At 43.5% G+C, this 21,195-nt stretch overlaps 2 protein-coding genes across 3 annotated transcripts in view; both read right to left on the bottom strand.

Annotated features, from left to right (window-relative positions):
- Window positions 1-16,671, bottom strand: part of kcnc4 (potassium voltage-gated channel, Shaw-related subfamily, member 4) — a 28,872-nt gene extending 12,201 nt beyond the window's left edge. For both annotated transcript variants that reach the window (XM_055049435.1, XM_055049436.1), the window contains exon 1: window positions 15,612-16,671. In XM_055049435.1, coding sequence (XP_054905410.1) covers window positions 15,612-16,229 — 618 coding nt within the window. In that variant the 5' untranslated portion in view covers window positions 16,230-16,671. The remainder of the gene's footprint in view (window positions 1-15,611) is intronic.
- A 1,056-nt stretch (window positions 16,672-17,727) lies between these two features.
- hspa1b (heat shock protein family A (Hsp70) member 1B) lies at window positions 17,728-20,979 on the bottom strand. Its single transcript, XM_055049433.1, has 2 exons — window positions 20,827-20,979; window positions 17,728-19,784 (listed from the first exon to the last, which is right to left on the bottom strand). The coding sequence occupies exon 2, from the start codon at window positions 19,763-19,765 to the stop codon at window positions 17,852-17,854; it is 1,914 nt and encodes a 637-aa protein (XP_054905408.1). The 5' UTR covers window positions 19,766-19,784; window positions 20,827-20,979; the 3' UTR covers window positions 17,728-17,851.
- Window positions 20,980-21,195: the final 216 nt, after the last annotated feature.

Here is a 21,195-nt window from a genome sequence, read left to right as displayed (position 1 = left end):
AATAAACATTTTGCTGTCAGGTTCTGTGTTTTTCTGTGTTTAATTCTGAGTTTCTGTGTCCTGAGTTCTCCTCGTTGTCCTGTCTTCCCCTTGATTGTTCCCAGGTGTGTCTTGTTCCCCTGATTGCCCTCAGTGTATTTAGTCCCTCCTGTGTCCTTTGTTCCTGGTCGGGTCCTTGTCGTTGTTTGTCATTGTCAGTCAGATTGTCGTTGTTGTTTTTTTGTGCCGCCCTTAAGACCAGTTGCTACCGGTGTGAGCCCTGGCTTCTGCTCAGCCGTGCTGCCTGGCCGCGGACTATTGTTTGGACTGTTTTTGTGGATTTTTTGTTATTAAATTACACCACCGTTCACTTACCTGGGTCTCCAGCGTCTGCCTCACCACCTCCATCACCTCACTTTATGACAGAAGGACCCGACCACGAATACGGTGAGGCTCGCTGTTTTAACATCATGGACCCAGAGGGTGTAGAGGAGCTGCTCCGAACGATCCAGGAGTATGAGGATTCAAAGAGCACGTCCACGTTCGCCCTCAGACGTCTAGGGTTCGCCATACGCCTGGGTATGTTGCTGGACTACTGGGTTCCACGTCTCCAGCACCCCGCGCTGGTGGAGCTGCAGCGGGAGGCAGAGGAGATACGCCAGACAGCCTTCGCGGCTTGGGATGCTAAACCTCTGCCTCCCAGGCCAGACATCCGCTCCGCCAGCCCAGCCCCAGCTCCAGCCTCTGCTCCTCGTCCTGCTCCGCCGGACCCCGCTCCGGCTGCCGTTCCTGCTCCGCCGGACCCCGCTCCGGCTGCCGTTCCTGCTCCGCCGGACCCCGCTCCGGCTGCCGTTCCTGCTCCGCCGGATTCCGCTCCGGCTGCCGTTCCTGCTCCGCCGGATTCCGCTCCGGCTGCCGTTCCTGCTCCGCCGGATTCCGCTCCGGCTGCCGTTCCTGCTCCGCCGGATTCCGCTCCGGCTGCCGTTCCTGCTCCGCCGGATTCCGCTCCGGCTGCCGTTCCTGCTCCGAAGGATTCCGCTCCGGCTGCCGTTCCTGCTCCGCCGGATTCCGCTCCGGCTGCCGTTCCTGCTCCGCCGGATTCCGCTCCGGCTGCCGTTCCTGCTCCGAAGGATTCCGCTCCGGCTGCCGTTCCTGCTCCGCCGGATTCCGCTCCGGCCTCCGTGGACTCTGCTCCGCCGGATTCCGCTCCGGCTCCTGCTCCTGCTCCGCCGGATTCCGCTCCGGCTCCTGCTCCTGCTCCGCCGGATTCCGCTCCGGCTCCTGCTCCTGCTCCGCCGGATTCCGCTCCGGCCTCCGTGGACTCTGCTCCTTCCGAGATCCCTAGTGCTCCTCCCGAGATCCCTAGTGCTCCTCCCGAGATCCCTAGTGCTCCTCCCGAGATCCCTAGTGCTCCTCCCGAGATCCCTAGTGCTCCCCCCGAGATCCCTAGTGCTCCTCCCGATCCCTAGTGCTCCTCCGTCCCTAGTGCTCCTCCAGTGTCCCCTAGTGCTCCTCCAGTGTCCCTAGTGCTCCTCCAGTGTCCCCTAGTGCTCCTCCAGTGTCCCCTAGTGCTCCTCCAGTGTCCCCTAGCTCCTCCCGAGTCCCCTAGTGCTCCTCCCGAGTCCCCTAGTGCTCCTCCCGAGTCCCCTAGTGCTCCTCCCGAGTCCCCTAGTGCTCCTCCCGAGTCCCCTAGTGCTCCTCCCGAGTGCCCTAGTGCTCCTCCCGAGTCCCCTAGTGCTCCTCCCGAGTCCCCTAGTGCTCCTCCCGAGTCCCCTAGTGCTCCTTGGCGCCGAGGACGCCCTCCGGACCTCCCCCGTGGGGTCTGCCGCGGGCGCCGAGGACGCCCTCCGGACCTCCCCCGTGGGGTCTGCCGCGGGCGCCGAGGACGCCCTCCGGACCTCCCCCGTGGGGTCTGCCGCGGGCGCCGACCCCCCTCGACGCCTCTTCCCTCTTTCTGTTTAGTTTTGGACTCTTGGCCCCTCCTTGTGTTTCCGCCCACCTTTTGTGGGTAGTTTTTTGTTTTCTGGACTCTGGCCCTCCTTCCGTCGCCCCTCCGCCCACCCTGGTTTTTGGGTTTTGGATTTTGTTTTTGGGCGTCTGGTAGCCGCCCTTTAAGGGGGGGGTACTGTCAGGTTCTGTGTTTTTCTGTGTTTAATTCTGAGTTTCTGTGTCCTGAGTTCTCCTAGTTGTCCTGTCTTCCCCTTGATTGTTCCCAGGTGTGTCTTGTTCTCCTGATTACCCTCAGTGTATTTAGTCCCTCCTGTGTCCTTTGTTCCTGGTCGGGTCCTTGTCATCGTTTGTCGTTGTCAGATTGTCAGATTGTCGTTGTTGTTTTTTGTGCCGCCCTTAAGACCAGTTGCTACCGGTGTGAGCCCTGGCTTCTGCTCAGCCGTGCTGCCTGGCCGCGGACTACTGTTTGGACTGTTTTTGTGGATTTTTTGTTATTAAATTACACCACCGTTCACTTACCTGGGTCTCCAGCGTCTGCCTCACCACCTCCATCACCTCACTTTATGACATTTGCACCTTCTGCCAGAAAACTGAAAGCAAGTTGTCACTGGTTTCATACCATCAAAAGCAGGTTTTATTTAAAAAATGTCAAAATGTAGGATTTTCTTCTTTTCTGAATAACAAAAGTTGTAATTTTCTAAACATTTTAGTGTGAGATAAGGATCCTGTTTTTATTGCAGCACTTTTTACTAATCTCTATCAGGAAAGCCAACAATAATGATGAGAACGAAGCATCAACAAAACACAAGATGTGCAATTTTTTTTTTTTCCAAACATGTTTATGTTAAAATCTCTATGGGCACCACTGTTTCATATCAAGTACTTTTTAAAACATCTTTGTTACATCTCAGGGAAATAATGTCATTTTTGTCACACTTATGTTGTAGATCAGCAAGCAAATTTGAATGTCAAGCAAAAATAAAGTTAGCATTTTAGTGGTAGTGTGACGCTACAGAACCATGTTGACTTGTTATACTTTTCGGTGCATAAGACTAACATGGCACTGTCATAAACTTGACATAACACCTAAATAACACCTTATGATCATGAAGGAGTCTTAATGAATGTCTGTGATTGTTGTCATAAAGTGTCCTTATAGAACAACTTTGCATTACAAGTGTCATTATTTACCAAATGACGCTTCATGACAACAGTCACAGAGATTCATTATGACTCTGTCATCATCATAGCAGGTTTTATATCATGTTTATGACACTGTCATGTCAGTGTTATGCACACCCTGTCAAATAAAGCGTTAGAGAATTTTCTTTCACACCAGAACATAATTGACCAGACAATAAATTCTGCTCTCTACTAGAAAACAAGACAACCAACCGATTAGTTCATGACCCTAAACTCAAGCTCAGTTGAGTTTTGCAGCAGTCCATCTATGAAAGTATCAAATAAAATAACAAAATTAAGGTTTCGGCGTGCCATAGTTTAAGTCCAGGCATAAATTTTAATTGTTCATGCTCCAAACAATTTGATTCTGCAAAGAAGAAAATTCCTCCAGGGTGACGTGATGGGTTCGCTGCACTTGTAGATACAAGGACTGACATTAAAATTTGCTTGATGAGCTGAAACATTTTGGGGAAACAAAACATAACAGCAGAAGGAAACTTCATGGAGGCAAATACTTTCTCCTGTCACCCATTTACCTTCCGCCCTCATCTCAGTGCTAGCATCCCATTAATCTGCTCTCCATCGTCTCTCTCTCCCACTTCTTGAACTGATGAGAGTTGGTGACACATCAGCACCAGAGTCACCCAACCTCACACTGACCCTGCTCCCCCGCCTTCGCTATAGGCTCATCATTAAACCGTCTGACTTCCACCTCCTCTCATCCATTCATCCATCCTCAACCACCAATACCTCCTGACATCACACGGCCCTCAATCACACATTGCTGGAGCAATCTGTTGAAGCAGAGGCAATAAAACCAGAGGCCACGCGACGCCCATCAAGAAGACACTGGTCCAAAAGCTTCATAAAATGCTTGAACTAATTAGTGGTTGCTAAATAAATAACAATTGATAACATATAAACCTATAAAGTTACATCTATAGTCAATCTGTCGCAGAAAAAAAAAAAGAGAAATCCAAAACAAGCAATTATGGGGCTGCAAATCCAAACAATAAGAGACTGATTACATCAACATGAGCTACTCTTTTTGTGTTCGCTCTTCCTGTGACTCATTGCACTGAGTGGTTATTGTATCGCCGTTACCCCAACATCGCCTACTGCTCTGCTCTGCTCAGTAAAAGTGAAGCTTTATTGAAAGCTGCTAAGTAAATCCAGTGAGCGGCATACACTCTCTGACATAAAGCAGAGCAATCAGGAAAAAGGAGTCGTTGATGGCGATCCAGAATGCTATTTAGCTCTGCACAGCTGCTCCTCATTGAGGAGTGAGGGAGGATGATTGTTACTCAGAGCAATGAGCTGCTGGTGAGTAAAACTGTGCAAATGTTTGTGCATAATCTGTTAAGTGCGGAGCGCTAGTATGAAGTGACTCACCTGTCTCTTTTGTGTCCTCTTCAGGACAAATACTGCCCTGGGGGTCCAGACACCATTTATAGGTCCCGGGAGACGTTGTTGAAAAGTGTGTGGGGGGCGAATTGTTTCTGGGTTTTCTGGTGTTTCATCATGGTGTAATAATAAACCATAAAATATTCATAAAAAGTATGTGGAAATGTTTGTATTTAGTAAAAGGTGTTTTATTTGAACGGGTGGAGATTGGAGAATTGAGATTCCCCTGTGAATTAAAGGTGGTTTGGACCGTCACAGCTGGGACTATTTAAGGCTGCAGTTTCACCTGGGAAATGATTATTGATGCTGTGAGACGAATAAACAAACTGCTGTTCCTCCTGACTCTGCCTCAACTTTTCATCCTCACCGTGAAATCCAGCCGCGAAAGGCCGCCTTGCTACACTTTGCACCTGCCTTTAGAACGAGCCTGACTTCACAGAGCGGATAAACGTTCTTGACGCTCTCACGTTTAAATCACAGTGAGCCCAACTGACCGCAGGCCCCAACAGCACGAGATAAAACAAGAATGCAATTTAAAGTGGCCAAACAGCAGAGCTTTTTAAACACCAAAGAGAAAACATCTATTCCTTCAGCGAGTCCGTGGGCTTCTGCATAGTTTTGACTAACAGATGCTGCATGGGGAGAACTCCAGCATTCACTGGTGTTATACCAACAAAACAGCTGAGACTAGATAAACCAACCAGCTGCCGCAGTCCTGAAGGCTTGTGATGAGATCCCGGCAGCCTGAGATTTACTGAAATGCCAAATGGTTTATCTTTGAACTAAAGAGAGCGGGCAATCTGCTGCCAGCGGCGTCTCTGCGGGGAAGGTGATCAATGCTCTGACAGACATGAGAACAGTTGAGACGTAACCAAACAGCGTAACAATTACATGACCTCACACCTATTGAGCATGCGTCTGCAGGGAGCTGCCAGAGAACCGCTCATGCAGTAGAACAAAGAGAGGTAGTTATTTCTCTTGCTCATTATTTCTGTGTAAATGTGTTTGCCAAGAAACCGCTCTGTGTGGCTCACTTAATGCTTAACACAAAGAGAAACCGAGCATTAGAAACTCTAAAGACGTCATTTAGTGTCTCCAAATTGAACTCTGTAAAGAGAAAAAGGAAATCTTTTTAGGGGGAACCAGTTGTGTTATAAGGCTGCTGATTTCTGTGCAGTTAAGGAATTTGGAAGTGGGTTTGTGACCATTACAAACATAAAGTTGAGTAACATTTCATTCCTGAGCCATATGGTTTAATAAGGAGTTCTTCCATCCTCTCAAGCGACAACAGTTGCAACTCTTCTCGGGAGAGTTTCCTCAACATTTAAGAGTCTGATTATGTGAACTTTTAAATAGCCTTCCAGCAGGACATTTCTCTTTCAGTTTTCAGTTTTCCGTTTTCATTGAAATCGATACTCTGTGCAAGTTCTTCCACACCAAACTCATTCCTGTGTGTGGACCCTGCTTTGTGCACTTGTATCAAGTCATACCGGAAAAGGAAGGGATCAGTACTTCCTTGGAAAAGGATCAGCACTTCGGCATGGGTCCCAAAGGAAAAATAATAACCTCCAGTTTTCATGGAACAGTGTCCATGTTCTAGGACGCAGAGGGCAAGGAGCAGAGGGGTTCACATACCCATTTCCAACAATAAACCTTCATTAGGTCATCAGGAATATCTTGGACAGTTGAGAAAAAACCCGTAGACTGCAAATCAAAGTACGGTTGACTCATAAAGCCATCAGTCAGGATCTATGATGTCCAGTTTGAGGCTATTTTAGTCACGTCCTTCTCTTGCACATTCTTTCTAACTGCAAACACTTGTGAGTTCATTGCTATTTCCACGGTTCCAAAAAGCCCACAAACCTCTGGCTGACATCACACGGCTCCTAACACTTTATTGCTCAATCATTTAATTAATTGTCAAAGCATAATGTTATCGGGTTTCAGTGTGCGGATTAGAGCCGAGCTCCCCATCGGGGAGGAGCGGCTCGACCCTAGCCTGGAAAATTAGAGCTGAAGGAACAAAAAGCAGGACAAATATCAAGCAGTAGGAAGGACAAAAAGCTGAAAAGCAACAAGCAGCAGGTTGTGATCGGCAGCAGCTGAGAGGGGTCCCAGCACAGTCATCACAGCAAGCTGCCGAGCATCACGCTGAGCTACCACCAGTACGGACATGCTATGTGCAAGAGGACCAGTAACAAACCCACTGAGCTCCCCACTGATATAATAAGAGGAGCCAGCTCCGATGTTCCTGGAACGCATGTCACACTGATTCATGTCTGAGAGTCTTGTTCACCTGCGGACAAAGCATTAATCTCCACCACTCAGCCTGACAGCCACATCTCTGCTGGGCACTTCATTATCAGGCATTTATATTTCATAAATTCACAGAGCCAAAAATATCTGGAAAAATGGCGGTGATTATCTACACATGATGTATAACTCAAATCATTACTGCAGGTCTGAGTCGCGGTTCTTGCGGGGGGCTATATGTCATTTTGCACTTTATTAGACCTTCATGTATGACCAGCAGAAGAGCAGCGCTCAGCCGGTGGGTGAGAGGTGAGGAGCCTCCTCTACACAGGGGAGACACAAGTGGGTTATGAGGATCATTCACACTAGCAGCACTGTACACAGTCTGTAACGCTGCTCTGTCTGCCATGGAAACACTGAGAGCCAAACCTCTCTAACCAATCAGAGGATCAGGAGCAGCTTCAAAAAGGAAATGTTTTATTTGAAGAGGATTACTCCAGTATGCAGTCAAAAATGTGTTTTAGCTTTTAATCCATGCTTATAATATGGTGAGATGCTTTTTGCAGTGTGAACGTGGGATTCTAGAAGAGGTTTTTATAATATTACAGTTGTTTTAGTCTAATTGATATGTCTGTGCAGCTAATCAGGACTGAGTTATTGGTTTTGACTCCAAATTATTATTAAAAAAAATCTTAGGCAGCCTCGCTTGTGAAATAATAAATACATTTTTGTGAATCTGAATTTCTTTTTTTTGTTCTACTTCAGGAGCCACAACTAAGACTGATAAAAGCTTTATCTATAAAAATCAAGAAATGATTTGTGTAGAACCTGTCTGACAACACGAAGTAGGCTGAAGGATCTCGCAGAGAAACACTTCGTGCCCCAACCTAAGGAACCCAAGAACAGATGTGAAACAAGGTCATTTCAAAAACCACAGTTACAGAAGAACCCAGAACCCAGCATTCATGATAATTCAAATATAACTAAGAAACCAGCCAAACAAAGTCCCCCATTGATAAGGTTCGTCCCAAAAACAACTGCAAACTGAAAAAAACACAACCTGCTCAAAGTAAGAGAACCTCTAGGGGAAATATTCTGCAAAATCTGTGGAAATGTGAGACGTTTTATAATGTTTTCATCTAGCATAAAGCTAACACATGGCCAGAGCTGCTTAGCCGATTCAGAACCAGGACGTTCGCTGTCAGAAGGCATGAATTTAGCTCCCTTTGCAGAGCATTATTATTCAGTATTATATATGGTTTGCTAAAAGTGACCTATAAATTCACTTCTCAATCTTTACTTTGTCCCCGAAGGGAAATTAAAGTTTCGCTCTAGCAAAGAGGAATTACACACAGTAAAATCAGACAAATTACATCCACAAAATGTGCAGCAACAGCCGTTGTGGCAATATAGAGAATAAAAATATAAACAGTAAAACTGGAGCTGGAGCTCCATGTTATTGACTTTCATTTAAAAACTTTACTGCTTCAGTGAAAAAAGAACATTTTATATATTCCTCTCGACCACCGGGGCGGTAATAACTGCAGTGAAGAGGTAACTGTGGAAAAGCTGCGAGGAGAATGTCTTTAAAAACACTGATGCTTTCAGGTCGTGGAAAATCAAACTCTAGCATTCCAAAGGAAAAAGGTTAACAAACAACAATACTGGGAATAACTAAATGTAGTTGAGTTTATTTATATAGTGCCATTTCACAACAAATGCCATCACAAGGCGCAGCTTCAATACATTCAGTTGATTGTAGCAATTGGTAAAAAGTTTTAGATGTAAGGAAACAAAGCCACTTGGATTGAGTCGTCGTTCTGAACAAACCTGTGGATGGTCGAATGCTTTGGGTCACTAACTGCATGTAAAGTTTTAAACAACACTGACTTATTTATTTATTTAAAGATGGTATTTATTCATTTGTTAGGGATGAACTCAGTTCCCAAATCACAAGCAACAATTTCAAAATCAAAACAAGGACCAGCCTCAATCGACAAACGGCTGCACAAAATTTAGCTGCGAAATAAAATTGCACAAAGCACAGTAAAAGAAAAAAATGGTAATCATAGTACAGTTATGAAAAATGAACCATTAGTTAAAAACAAATGCAGGAGCCTCTCCGAGGCGATTTGAGACGCTCTCAGTAAGAGAAAACAATAACCAGACAATCAGACATCTGGAGAGTTCCACATTGCGTTGCTTGCAATTTGACAAACACAAAAGAGCTTGACCATTAAAGGTTTTATGGGTCAACAATATAACTGTACAGTCAATTTTAAAACGCCATAAGCCAATGAAGTAAACAAGGGCATGTTTACCGGTGCATTTGAATCGATTAGCTACAGAATACTGAAGCAGCTGTTAATGTGAAAGGGAGATTAGCTAAAATCAACAAATTATACTAATCTGTTTGGTATGTGACAAAAGCTTTGATCATTTGATATTTTATGGGGCAGGAGAAAACTTTACCTGGTCCAATTCGCAGGCGAGGAGATGCTACCTTGTTGTATAGTTTCTCTGCAACCCTCCAAATGATTTTTAACCAAATAATAGTAGGTGTGTACACTGTAAACCCAAATGTTCTTTTACATGATAAGCAAACCTATCATTACTAGTACTCTCATTGTTTTTTAAAAGGTGGGATCAATACTAAACAAAATGTGAATTGTAACTACTCAGAATGAGTATTTGCTGTGCTAATGGCTCTGAGCGGACACAAGTCCTTACCGGTGAATTTTCTTTGGTAGTTCATTGCACCTCTGAATAGTGCTGTTTTTGTAATATCGTACTTACGTATCATTTGGTGGTGGCAAAAGCAACAAAAAAACTAGTTTGCTCCGGACTTAAGATGGAGTACATGCATGCACACATATTCAGTTCATGCTCTGATTAAACCCTCCTAGTGTTGTTTTGTATTAATGTTTAAAGTCTTCAACATGGAGAGATGTTTCATCAACTTTACATGTTTAAAATGTTGCTTTTGCAGTTAGAAAAAAAAATAAAGCAATTGTAATTTACATTTAAAAATTAAAATAAACATGAGTTATGATGACTGATAAGTCTGAGTCTGAGTTCTTTAGCAGTGAGACGCGACTCACTCAGTTTGATTTGTTTGTTTTTTGATTTTGTAAAATCTAGACCATTTCTTACTCTGTGCAGTTTTTGTAATAATTACTAATTTGGGTTTTGTAGTGTACATATTTGAGCCTGCATGTTTAATTAGGAGGGTTTGTATTTGTGCACCCCTGTTTTTGAAAGTCATAAATGTTGCTTATTTGTATGTTTATTGCATTTTAATTCCATGTCCAGAGAAAAAACACAAAACAAAACATATTTATAGGCCGAAATTAATATGACATTAATGCCCAGGAATGCATAGCACTTCTCGCTGCCGCTGTGGTTTCTTGACTCCTGCTTTGACGCATTTAACTGATCCAGCCTGTGGTCAGATTGAGCTATCTGCCAGCTCCACAGGCAGAAAATAAAAATTGGACACTCTAGCAAAGCCACCTCCATACATGCAGTTTAAGAGCAGGAAATCAGTCAGACAATCCCACACTCGGTTCTCAGTTAGAAGGAAGGAGAATACAAGAGACAGATAAAAGCTGTCTAACCTTTGTCTAATAGTTCGCAGAGTGAGGAAACACAAAGAAACCGAGCCCAGATCCATCAGAGATGCTGATTTCTATTTATAGTTACTATGTTCTACATATATAGCACAGACCTTTCGACAGTCTGAGAAACCACTAATGGATTTCATACACAGAATTTCACTTTAATTTAAGCATAACTGGATCAAACCATTTTTTTCAATGGAAACAGCCCTTTATGTTGTTTTTAAACCTCTGGGGCATCTTTCACTCTTACTTTCTGGGAGGCAATCCGGGGTTGGAAAGATTCCTGTTTTTCCTTTTATGACTTCTCAGAGACTGCGCACCGGTCCAAAGACGATGTGTAACGATCTGTCAGGCCGACTGTCCAAAGACCCTTTTCCTGGAAACAACTCTCTGACATCCAGAGAATTAGCATCTTATCCTGTAAAACCAGGCTGAACTTGCAGTGATATTTCTTGCAGGCTGTTTAATAATCAGCACCCAGTACTCCTGTGTCTTACATATTAATTTATGTGATAATTTGAATTGCATAAACGCAGATTTTCCCACACAATCCGACTTCATAAAAAAGGCAAACTGTTCCTTTTACATGATCACTGGATCATAGAAATGCATTAGTTTTGATGCTGGCATTTGACAACATGCAATATGTATTGTTTGTTTCATAATTGGTTATTTTGTTATGTTTTTATTTAGAAGCATTTAGAATGTTTAATACAAAAAATAACTTTACTTGACTTTTGACATTGTAGACATTTTCTCTGCTGTTGAAACAGACGTTTATCCTGTATGATTTATTTCTAGACTGTTATTTGGAAAGTGCTCGAGAACTGCGGATCATCAATAGAAGAATGAAAAGAGTTGATGCACTTTTCTGCTCCGCATATCTGATTTATGCATTTATGCTCTTTGTTGAACTTCTACTTTGTGTTGATTGGTCACATAAAATCCCCCGAAACACGCCGAAGTTTGTGACCTCCATGTGAAATAATGTGGAACAAGTTCAAGACTCTGCAAATATGCTTACACATTTAAACTGGTCAGCCATTTAAATGCAGCTGGTTTCAAATGCAGAACTTCTAACTGCAGTATTTAAAAAAAAACTCACATGAATAAAGTGATCGTGGCACAGAAAATTCAGCTGACCTTAGCAGAAGAGCTGGTCAGCTGGTCTTTGAGAGGATGTGGCTTTAACGACGCACAGATGAGCTTTTAGAAATCACATTACCTGAACTCAGCTCAGAAGCTCTCTGAAATAAAAAGGCCATAAAAGTAACGTGAGTCCCTTCATCCTCTCATAATGCACGCGCAGAGTAAACACACATACATGTTCTACCCAGAGAGGAAGTGGACAGAGTATTATGACTGGGTCAATATGAAACTGCTTGCACTACCGATTCAAATCCACACGGTTGTTCTTTGGTTTTTTGGGGGGGTTTTTGGCAGAACTTCCCAAATGGATTCATCTGCAAACACACGGACAGATGTGATGAACTGGCAGGTACAGCGGAGATCCTGTGAAGCAACACAGAGGCTTCAGATATCCCCTGACTGAACCGTTAAATAAACAGTTGTATCATACAACAGTTGTATGATACAACTGTTTATTTAAACTGTTTAATAGTTGCGGACTGCACATTACCTTATACTTGTGTAAAACTGAGGGTTTCTGAAGAGACCACTTAGCTAAGCACACAAACACACGTTACAGAAACAAACCTTTCTCAGTTAAGTGCATGTTCTTTTCTGGCCTGGCAACTCCTGCTAACACGAGATACTTGCTTTCATGGTTACTTCAATGAACACTCTGCAGCTTTTTGTTACTGAGCCATTAGGCATATAGCAGCATTTCAATTGCCTACAGCTGGAGTGCTGTATCTTCAGAGGTACAAAGAACGAAAGCAAGCTAAGCTCAATGAATTCATGTTCGATCTGTCACAAAGCACTATCTGTTTTATTTAAGCCTGAGAAGAGTGTATGTAATCGCCTTGATATGTCAGTTGTATTTATTTTTCATAGAGGAATGTTTGTTTACTACCAGAAACATCTGGTTTCCACCACTTTGTAAAGTGGACGATATTGAGTGATCATCTCTGCTGTTATATTTGGATACACATTAAGTTTGTTTCTATTTATTTGTCTACATTTTGGTCATATATATCTATTTTTTTTTTCTTTCAGATGAAGCAAACTAGATTTAATCGGATTCCCACACATTTAACATTGCAGTCTTGCGCATCCAAAGTAGAGCAAATTTAATGAAATCAGTGCTTTGCATAGCAGACACCTCAGCAGCTCGGCAGGAGTTTGAGGATGAAGAAACAATTATTTTCCTCACTGCACTGTGAAAGAAGCATTGCTGAGAGAGAAGCCAATGTTCGCATCATCCTTCTTTTCTTCTTTGAAATGTCATGCATTATCACAGATGATGATGTGAGCTCGCTCTTTGTTAGCTGGCTATCTGTTCAGCATCTCTTTGACTGTTTGCTTACAGCTCTGCCGCGTGAGATCTATAAAACTGCTGCTGGACATGCAGCACAGCGCATGCATTGCCTGAGGAGTTTGCTCACCTCTCCAAACCATGAAAGTCAGGCCTTTCAATCACTTCTAAAGATAAAGGTGCATCAAATCCAGATCAGAGGAATGTAAACCGCTTCTACAAATGTTTTTGTGAACAAACGGGTTTGCTTTTTGCAGCTTGGTGATTTCCAGAGAGCGAACCATGATGAGATCCACCAGAGCAATAAGTCTACTGTAAAATTTCATTCGAAAATGTCTAAACCAGTCGTTTCAGTTGTCAGAAAGCTGAAAGAGTCAGACGAAGTGGTATAAAGCATGGTGCAATTGGACTCTAGAGCAGTGGAGTCGTCTTCTCTGGGATGATAAATCATGCTTTCTCTGGGATTCCAAAGAAGAAGTCTGGGTTTGGCCACTGCCAGGAAAACAGCACTTGGTCTGACTGTTTTGTGTCAAGAGTAAAGTTTGGAGCAGAGAGGATTGTGGTGTTTTTCAGGACCGGCGGTTTTGGTTACAGTAGAACAAACCTTTCATGCCTCAGCATCCAAATGCCTTTCGGGCTGGGTCATTGATGTTCCAATATGACTGTGCACTAATGAAGTTTGTTATGAAAAACGTTGCCTGGACTTACAACTGATAAAACACTTACGGGATAAATTGGAGAAGTAAATGAACATGAACATGCAATTCTGGAAGCATGTTCAGAAATTCCTATAAACACCTAAACCTTATAAATAACCTAAACCTTATAAATAACCTGCTGACTTGAGTTGTGGCTGCTGTGGCTGCAATGGTTGAACCACCACAATATTGAAAATGGGTTGTTATTAAAGTTTGTTTGTGTGTAAAGGCAAGGCAAGTGACCCGATAGCTTTAGACGTATCAATGAGAAATCAACTTCAGCTTACATAACAATCATAGACCACAGATATGAAGAGCTGAGCACAGTCAGCTTTACATTACACACATATTGCACATGTCATACATGTAAACAAACCATTTCATTGCACATACTGGAACTAATGTATAATAAATTACTTTTTATCGTATTTAAGCATATTCAGGTTTTACAAAGACAAACGGTAATAAAAAAATTAAAAACAATCCGATCAGAGCTTGAATAGGCCCAGATTTTATTCTCTTGGTATTCCAGGCTGGTACAGACAAAAACAAAAGACTTGCAGTGAAAAAGATCAGCCATCTAAGCCTGATCTGCATTCCGGCTGAGATGGTTGAATGGAGATACACGCCACACTGTTAAGATTTCAATTGGCAAGGAAATTCGGAAAACATGTATCAGCATGCTTCCACTTAACAGTTGTGTGCTACTTTGCTTTTATGTATCACATGAAACCCAAATAAAATAGAACAAAAGCTGTGATTATTACAGAGTTAAAATGTTGAAGGGCTATTAATATTTGAAAAGATGGCTGTTTCCACACACAATGAAAGCAGTCAGATAGCAGCTACTCAATGTTATTAATCTCTTCTGCAACATATATATAAGCTAAAGATATGCTTATCACAATTGAGCAATTATAAATGTTCTTTATCTTTGAGCAACATTGAATGTTAAGTGTTTACTCAATCGATCATTATTGGCTCATGAGTGATAAAAGTGAGGATATGCCTGTGTTCTCTGACATGCATTCAGAGCTTGTACAAATTTTCAAAGGCCACTTTCCTAAAGAAACTCTAGAAAACTTTTATATGTCACACTTTATCTTGAATCTCTTTATAACACAGCATCTTGCTTGAATAAGCGTCACTCTATGAATGAAAAAAAGAATAAAGATTCTCAGCTTATCGTAAAATATTGCTAAAACCTCTCTTTACCTTGTTTTCATGAACGTCACGTTTTTCATCTTGTGAGTTTGATGTGTCATAACACGCCCTGATATCAACTGGATTGGAATAATGACTAATAATGCAATTGGATTTTAAATTAGGATGAAGTTTTTTTTGAATGTTGAAAAGCAGCAGAGCAATTCTGGCGATGGAAACAGAAAATAAAGAGCTCACTACAAAGCTGTTGTGTCTTTGCAAGTACCCTTCTGCCCTCATGTTTTATTATTAACAGCTTTTAGAACATGTAATTAAATCTCCAATTCACCTAAAGGGGAGAAGTCAAGGCCGAATGGAGAAAAAGCAGAGCAATGTTAAAATAAATATGGAATTATTAGTGTCAATGTATTGAAATGCACTGATCAGTTTTTTCCTTATCAACACCAATTTTGGTCAGGAAAAATCCAAAATTGTGTAGCCAGCTGATTCCAGTTTTGACTGGTTGAATTTTCATCCACACAACATGTAAGGATATGAAATGTGCTCTTGGTGCTTTGAGATAGCCGCTTTGAATTTAGCAGAAAATGAAGGAGACAAGTTCAGAGTGGAGGCCTTTTGCAGGCGTTAGTGCCGGTCATTGATTGTTGCATCTCCTTTTATTTGTTCAGATTTAAAACATTAAACCACGTGTCATGGACTTCACTGACGGGTTACTTTTAATTTATCACTTTTATCATTAATGTGTGCGTTTGCAAGACTATGAATCTATAAACGCACAGTAGTTCTGCTGCCTGACTGGCTGAAACTTTTGGGGACACCTGTTGATACCTGAACAAGGAAGAAAAAAAAAACATCTTCAAAAGGAAAGCACAGGATGCTCTGGTCTCAATCTGGAAATAAAGAGAACCCACCAGCTGAACTCACCCTGGCTGCTTTGGAGGTGTACGGGTCGTCAAACAAGGCCCACACTTTGGGTCGCCAAACTTCCCAGCACCCCCTGGACCTGTCGCTGCGGTCCTCAATGCCGAACCGTCTCGGCGTGTCTCTGTCGTCTTCCGTGTCCTCCGGGTCGGGCGGCTCGAATATCTCCAGAGCCTCTTCCGCGTCCCGGTGCTGCCGGTAGGTCATCCAGCAGCACGGCTCCACGTCGGTGTCATCGATCCCCCAGAAGGCCAGCTCCTCCTCGAACAGCGGGCCGCACACGTCCGCTGGACAGTGCAGCTTCCCGGTCCGGTAGTAGTTGAGCACATAGGCAAAGATGCCCGGGTGTCGGTCAAAGAAGAACTCGGAGACGCTCGGGAGCTCGGCGTCCGATTCGGAGCAGCAGCCCTGGGAGTCCGGCTCGGCCAGCCAGGCCAGGCGCGTCCCCGGCAGCGTCCGCAGGGTGCTCTTGTAGGTCTCGTGCCGGGTGCCGCCGACGTTGATGATGATTTTTTCCGAGTCCTCCCCTCTGGCCATCTCCTCCTTCAGACATGATTTAGACGGAGGTTTGTTTCCTGATTTGCGCCCTCGGTAAGTCGAAACGCACACAGAGCTGATCATTTAGAAGCTTGTTGCTTCCCGCTGCTGGCCGCTGGTCTGATCAGAAGGCTGAGAGGAGGAAGGTGCGTCCTCATGTCAGAGTCAGTGACCCATGACTTTTCTGCTGCCAGAAGACAGAAAAGGAGCGGATGAAAGCGACGGGAACCACCTGTGGGGGAACCTCGCTGCGGTTCAGATGTTTTCTTTTCCGTACTCTGCGGGCGATTCTTTTGGTTTATTTACGCGCTCTTTTACGCATACCAAAACGCGCCCTATCCAAAACGAATCTCTCCGTTTCGGGCCAAATCCGACCTTCCATCTCTCTCCGCTCACACACACGGGAACGCTGATCCAGCTCAGAGGAACTACCCCGAGACAGGTTGCGCTAAAAACAAAACAAAACAAAACAAAACAACGGGCTCTTCTGGCGCGCCAGATGTGAGCTGGGGATGTGTTACACCTCCTGAAGCGCAGCCTCTTTTCCCTTAGCGACACAGCCCGGTTGGACGGAGCGCGGAACAACAGGCTGACCGAGTTAACTCTTTGCCTGCCGAGGGCTGACGCATCGTTTATTGAATCCCCGACTCCCTCTAATTAGCGCGGCAGGCTCATCAAGTGTTTGTGCGACAAAGAGAGAGAGAGAGAGAGAGAGAGGGGGGGGGGGGGGGGAGACAGACAATTACCCTGCTTAATTACACCTGTTTGCTTTCCCTCCAGGTTGAGGTGCATTTATCATTCATTAAATACAATTATCTGTTATTTGACGTTAAAATATATATATAATTTTTTGTTTAATCTGGTGAAAACTATTTCAATTCTTACACACAGACACTATCTAATTATTTCATCTTATTGAATTGATTGAGTTAACTTTAAATGTTTAGTTTTTGCTTCTTTTCTCGCCCCCTCAATGATTTTGTTGCTCTAATAAGTCAATTACAGGTCACAGTTTGATCCAACAGGTAGTTGTTGGCTTCTTGTGCGATCAGACAACTAACAGCTCGAGGTTTCCCTCTAGTGGACAACATTTTAAATGAAGAGAGGGTCTGAATAAATTGAATAAGAATTTTATTTTGCAAGGTAGAAATTAAAACCTACATTTCTTTGTGATTGTCGGGCCATAACATAATATTCAAAATACATTTCATTTTATCTAAAAGTTATTTGTTTTTTTTTTGTCCAAGGAAAGAGAATTTTGATATCATTAGTTGTGAGCTAAGAACAGAAATGGGCAATTTAAATATATCACTCTTGTGTATCTATAGTGTGCAAGTTGATCCTTTTAACTTACTTATTCAAATAAATTAGCACATTGTTGATATTTAAATTTGTGATGGCAATCACTGCATTCGATGGACGACTTTCATCTAATCTGTCATTCTATTCATGTGTTATCCCAGGAAATCTGGTTTTATTCAGTCCTTTATATTTGGATTTTATCTGAATCTCATGTGTATTTATTCTTATCATCCTTAAATGTTAAAGTGCTTAACACTGAATGCTTAATAAGAGGCAAATGTCATTTTTTTGAACATGTTTATTATAAATATGCGAAGAAACAATGAAACGCTTTCTCCCTTTTTCAGAAACCAAACATAAGTCAGAAATCTTTATCCAGCAGTGAAAGGCTGCAGTTCGTAGTTTTAGTCGACCTCCTCGATAGTGGGACCCTGAGAGGCTCCTCCAGCCTGACTGGAGCCTCCTGCCGCTGCACCTTGATACAACTTTGCCACGACTGGTTTGCACACCTTCTCCAGCTCATTCTGCTGATGTTCATACTCCTCCTTCTCTGCCAGCTGGTTGTTCTCCAGCCAGGAAATTGTCTGGTTGCATTTGTCAATGACCAGCTTTTTCTCCTCCTCACTGATTTTCCCTTTCAGGGCGTCGTCTTCGACGCTGCTCTTCATGTGGTAAGCGTAGGACTCCAGGGAATTCTTTGCCGCGATCTTTTCTCTCTGCTGGTCATCCTCTGCCTTGTACTTGTCCGCGTCCTGCACCATCTTCTCGATCTCATCTTTGCTGAGTCGGCCCTTGTCGTTGGTGATTGTGATTTTGTTTTCCTTGCCCGTGCTTTTGTCGACGGCAGACACGTTTAGGATGCCGTTGGCGTCGATGTCGAAGGTAACTTCGATCTGTGGCACGCCTCTGGGAGCAGGAGGAAGACCCGAGAGCTCAAACTTCCCCAGGAGATTGTTGTCCTTTGTCATGGCTCTCTCACCCTCAAAGACCTGAATCAGGACTCCTGGCTGGTTATCTGAGTATGTGGAGAAGATCTGAGTCTGCTTCGTGGGGATGGTGGTGTTTCGCTTGATAAGAGGTGTCATGACGCCACCGGCTGTCTCAATGCCCAGCGACAAGGGTGCCACATCCAGGAGCAGTAAGTCTTGGACATTTTCTGAGGTGTCACCCATGAGGATAGCAGCCTGGACTGCTGCACCATAGGCCACCGCTTCATCAGGGTTGATGCTCTTGTTTAGTTCTCTACCATTGAAGAAGTCCTGCAGGAGCTTTTGGATTTTGGGGATTCTCGTAGAGCCACCAACCAGGACAACTTCGTGGATCTTGGATTTATCCAGCTTAGCATCTGTTAGGGCCTTCTCAACTGGCTCCAGTGTTCCCCTAAAGAGGTCTGAGTTGAGCTCCTCGAAGCGTGCCCTTGTGATTGAGGTGTAAAAGTCAATGCCCTCAAAGAGTGAGTCAATCTCAATGCTTGCCTGCGTGCTGGAGGACAAGGTCCTCTTTGCTCTCTCACAAGCTGTGCGCAGTCTCCTCACAGCTCTCTTGTTCTGGCTGATGTCCTTCTTGTGCTTTCTTTTAAACTCCTCCACAAAGTGGCTGACCATTCGGTTGTCAAAATCCTCTCCGCCAAGGTGTGTGTCCCCGGCTGTGGCTTTCACCTCAAATATGCCATCCTCAATGGTCAGGATGGACACGTCAAAAGTGCCTCCACCAAGATCAAAGATGAGGACATTGCGCTCTCCTCTTTTGCCTTTATCAAGGCCGTAGGCGATGGCTGCAGCTGTCGGCTCATTTATGATGCGGAGAACATTTAGTCCGGAGATCACTCCAGCATCCTTTGTGGCTTGCCTTTGGGAATCATTAAAGTAAGCTGGCACTGTGATGACCGCATTCGACACCCTCTGTCCCAGAAAGGCCTCAGCTATTTCTCTCATTTTAACCAGGACCATTGAGGAAATCTCCTCAGGACAGAATGTCTTACTTTCTCCTTTATATTCCACCTGGACTTTGGGCTTTCCGTTGTCGTTGATCACCTTGAAGGGCCAGAGTTTCATGTCAGACTGGACCACCAGGTCATCAAACCTTCTTCCAATGAGCCGTTTGGCATCAAAGATTGTGTTGGTGGGGTTCATGGCAACTTGGTTCTTGGCAGCATCTCCGATGAGCCTCTCTGTGTCGGTAAAGGCCACGTAGCTGGGAGTTGTCCTGTTGCCTTGATCATTGGCGATAATTTCCACTTTTCCATGCTGGAAGACCCCGACACAAGAGTAGGTGGTGCCCAGATCAATGCCAATGGATATTCCTTTAGCTGATGACATCTTGCTGGTTGAGATGAACCTAGATAAAATCAGAATTAAAATAATTTTATTTTCAGGATAATCTCTGATGAAAGCCTTCAAAGTGAAAGAAAACTGTTGGGTTCACTAATGCTGATAAAAACCTTTGTGCTGAGCATTCATTTAGATGTCAGTTTTAGAAAAGTTGGCGTGTAGTTTTATCTTCTTAACACCTACAGTGCAGCTTTGAATCATCTCCCCAGGCTTTTTTACTGTCATTCAACACTTTGACATGTGACTAATATACCTCACATTTCAGTGGAGCTAGGAACATGTTTGGATCATCAAGTGACGACTGAAACATTGAACTGAATGGAGTAAGGTTATTCAGTTCAATGTTTTAGAAATGTGACCTTAATGCCCCATCTGTATTTTTGTTCTGACTACAATTTATAGGCCTCTGCCTTTTCAGAAGAACATGTTGCAGGTGAAATGCTGTAAAGTATGTATTTCATTGCAGGATCTCAGTTTCTTTACATGTACAGTATGTATCTTTTCTAACTGTCTTGAGTAAAAGCACCTAATTGTAGCACATCTTCATAACAGTCTTTGCACTTGACTTCTTTTTGTCAGACATTTAATTTATTTCAGATAAATTCAGTGAAACAACATTTCTGCAGTGAGGTATTAACTGGTTAATGTTAGTGTCTTTTACTGGACTATATTCTGGGTTTTTTTTAACAGAAAAACAGTCCATCTTCCTCATTAAGCAAAAATAGTTTCATCCTCTAAGTCTGACACCATAGTTCAAATTGTGTTACCTTTAGCATATTTGTAATAGATTTTATGGAGCAAATTGTGTGTCTTCCCGTCAAAATATTCGACTTACATTTTCAATGACTTATTGCTAGATACAGACTTAAAGAGTAAAACTCAGCATGTCTCCTTTGTACCAACTCAAAGAAATTAAGATGAACCTTCACACAATTTTTTTTCAACGGATATTTAAACCGACTGAAATAATCACTCCCTTCCTTTTCATTCTCCAAGCGTTTTCAATGGCATGTTTTGACTATTTCAATAGTAGAATTCCGGCTACTTACAGTCAGTGGTGATCTCCTTGTTGAGGAAAAGGTTAGAGCCTCGTTCTCGTCAAGCTTCTGCCGTCAGGTGTTTCTTCTGAAGTAATGCCTGGATTGAGTCAGGCCCGTTGCTTATATAGTAACACCCCGGTTTCCAGAAGACTCCCGGTAACCCCTCCTCCTCCTTCAGGCCGAGTGAGGAAACTAATATTAGAAACTAGTGCAGTGAGCTTGGAGCGCGAGAGAGTGTGTGAATATTCTAGAGAGGGAGAGCAGTTTGACGCCCAGCAAGCAGGGCTGACTTGAGAGGAAAGCAATGCAAGGAATGTAGCGTTCAGGCTCATTCTGGAAGCTAGGAGGAAGTTCGTGCTATCTTCAACTCAAATTTTA

Source organism: Poeciliopsis prolifica, unplaced genomic scaffold (assembly GCF_027474105.1).
Source record: "Poeciliopsis prolifica strain line A6 unplaced genomic scaffold, Auburn_PproV2 SCAFFOLD029, whole genome shotgun sequence".
NCBI lineage: Eukaryota > Metazoa > Chordata > Actinopteri > Cyprinodontiformes > Poeciliidae > Poeciliopsis > Poeciliopsis prolifica.
This window is presented reverse-complemented; position numbering and strand designations above follow the sequence as displayed.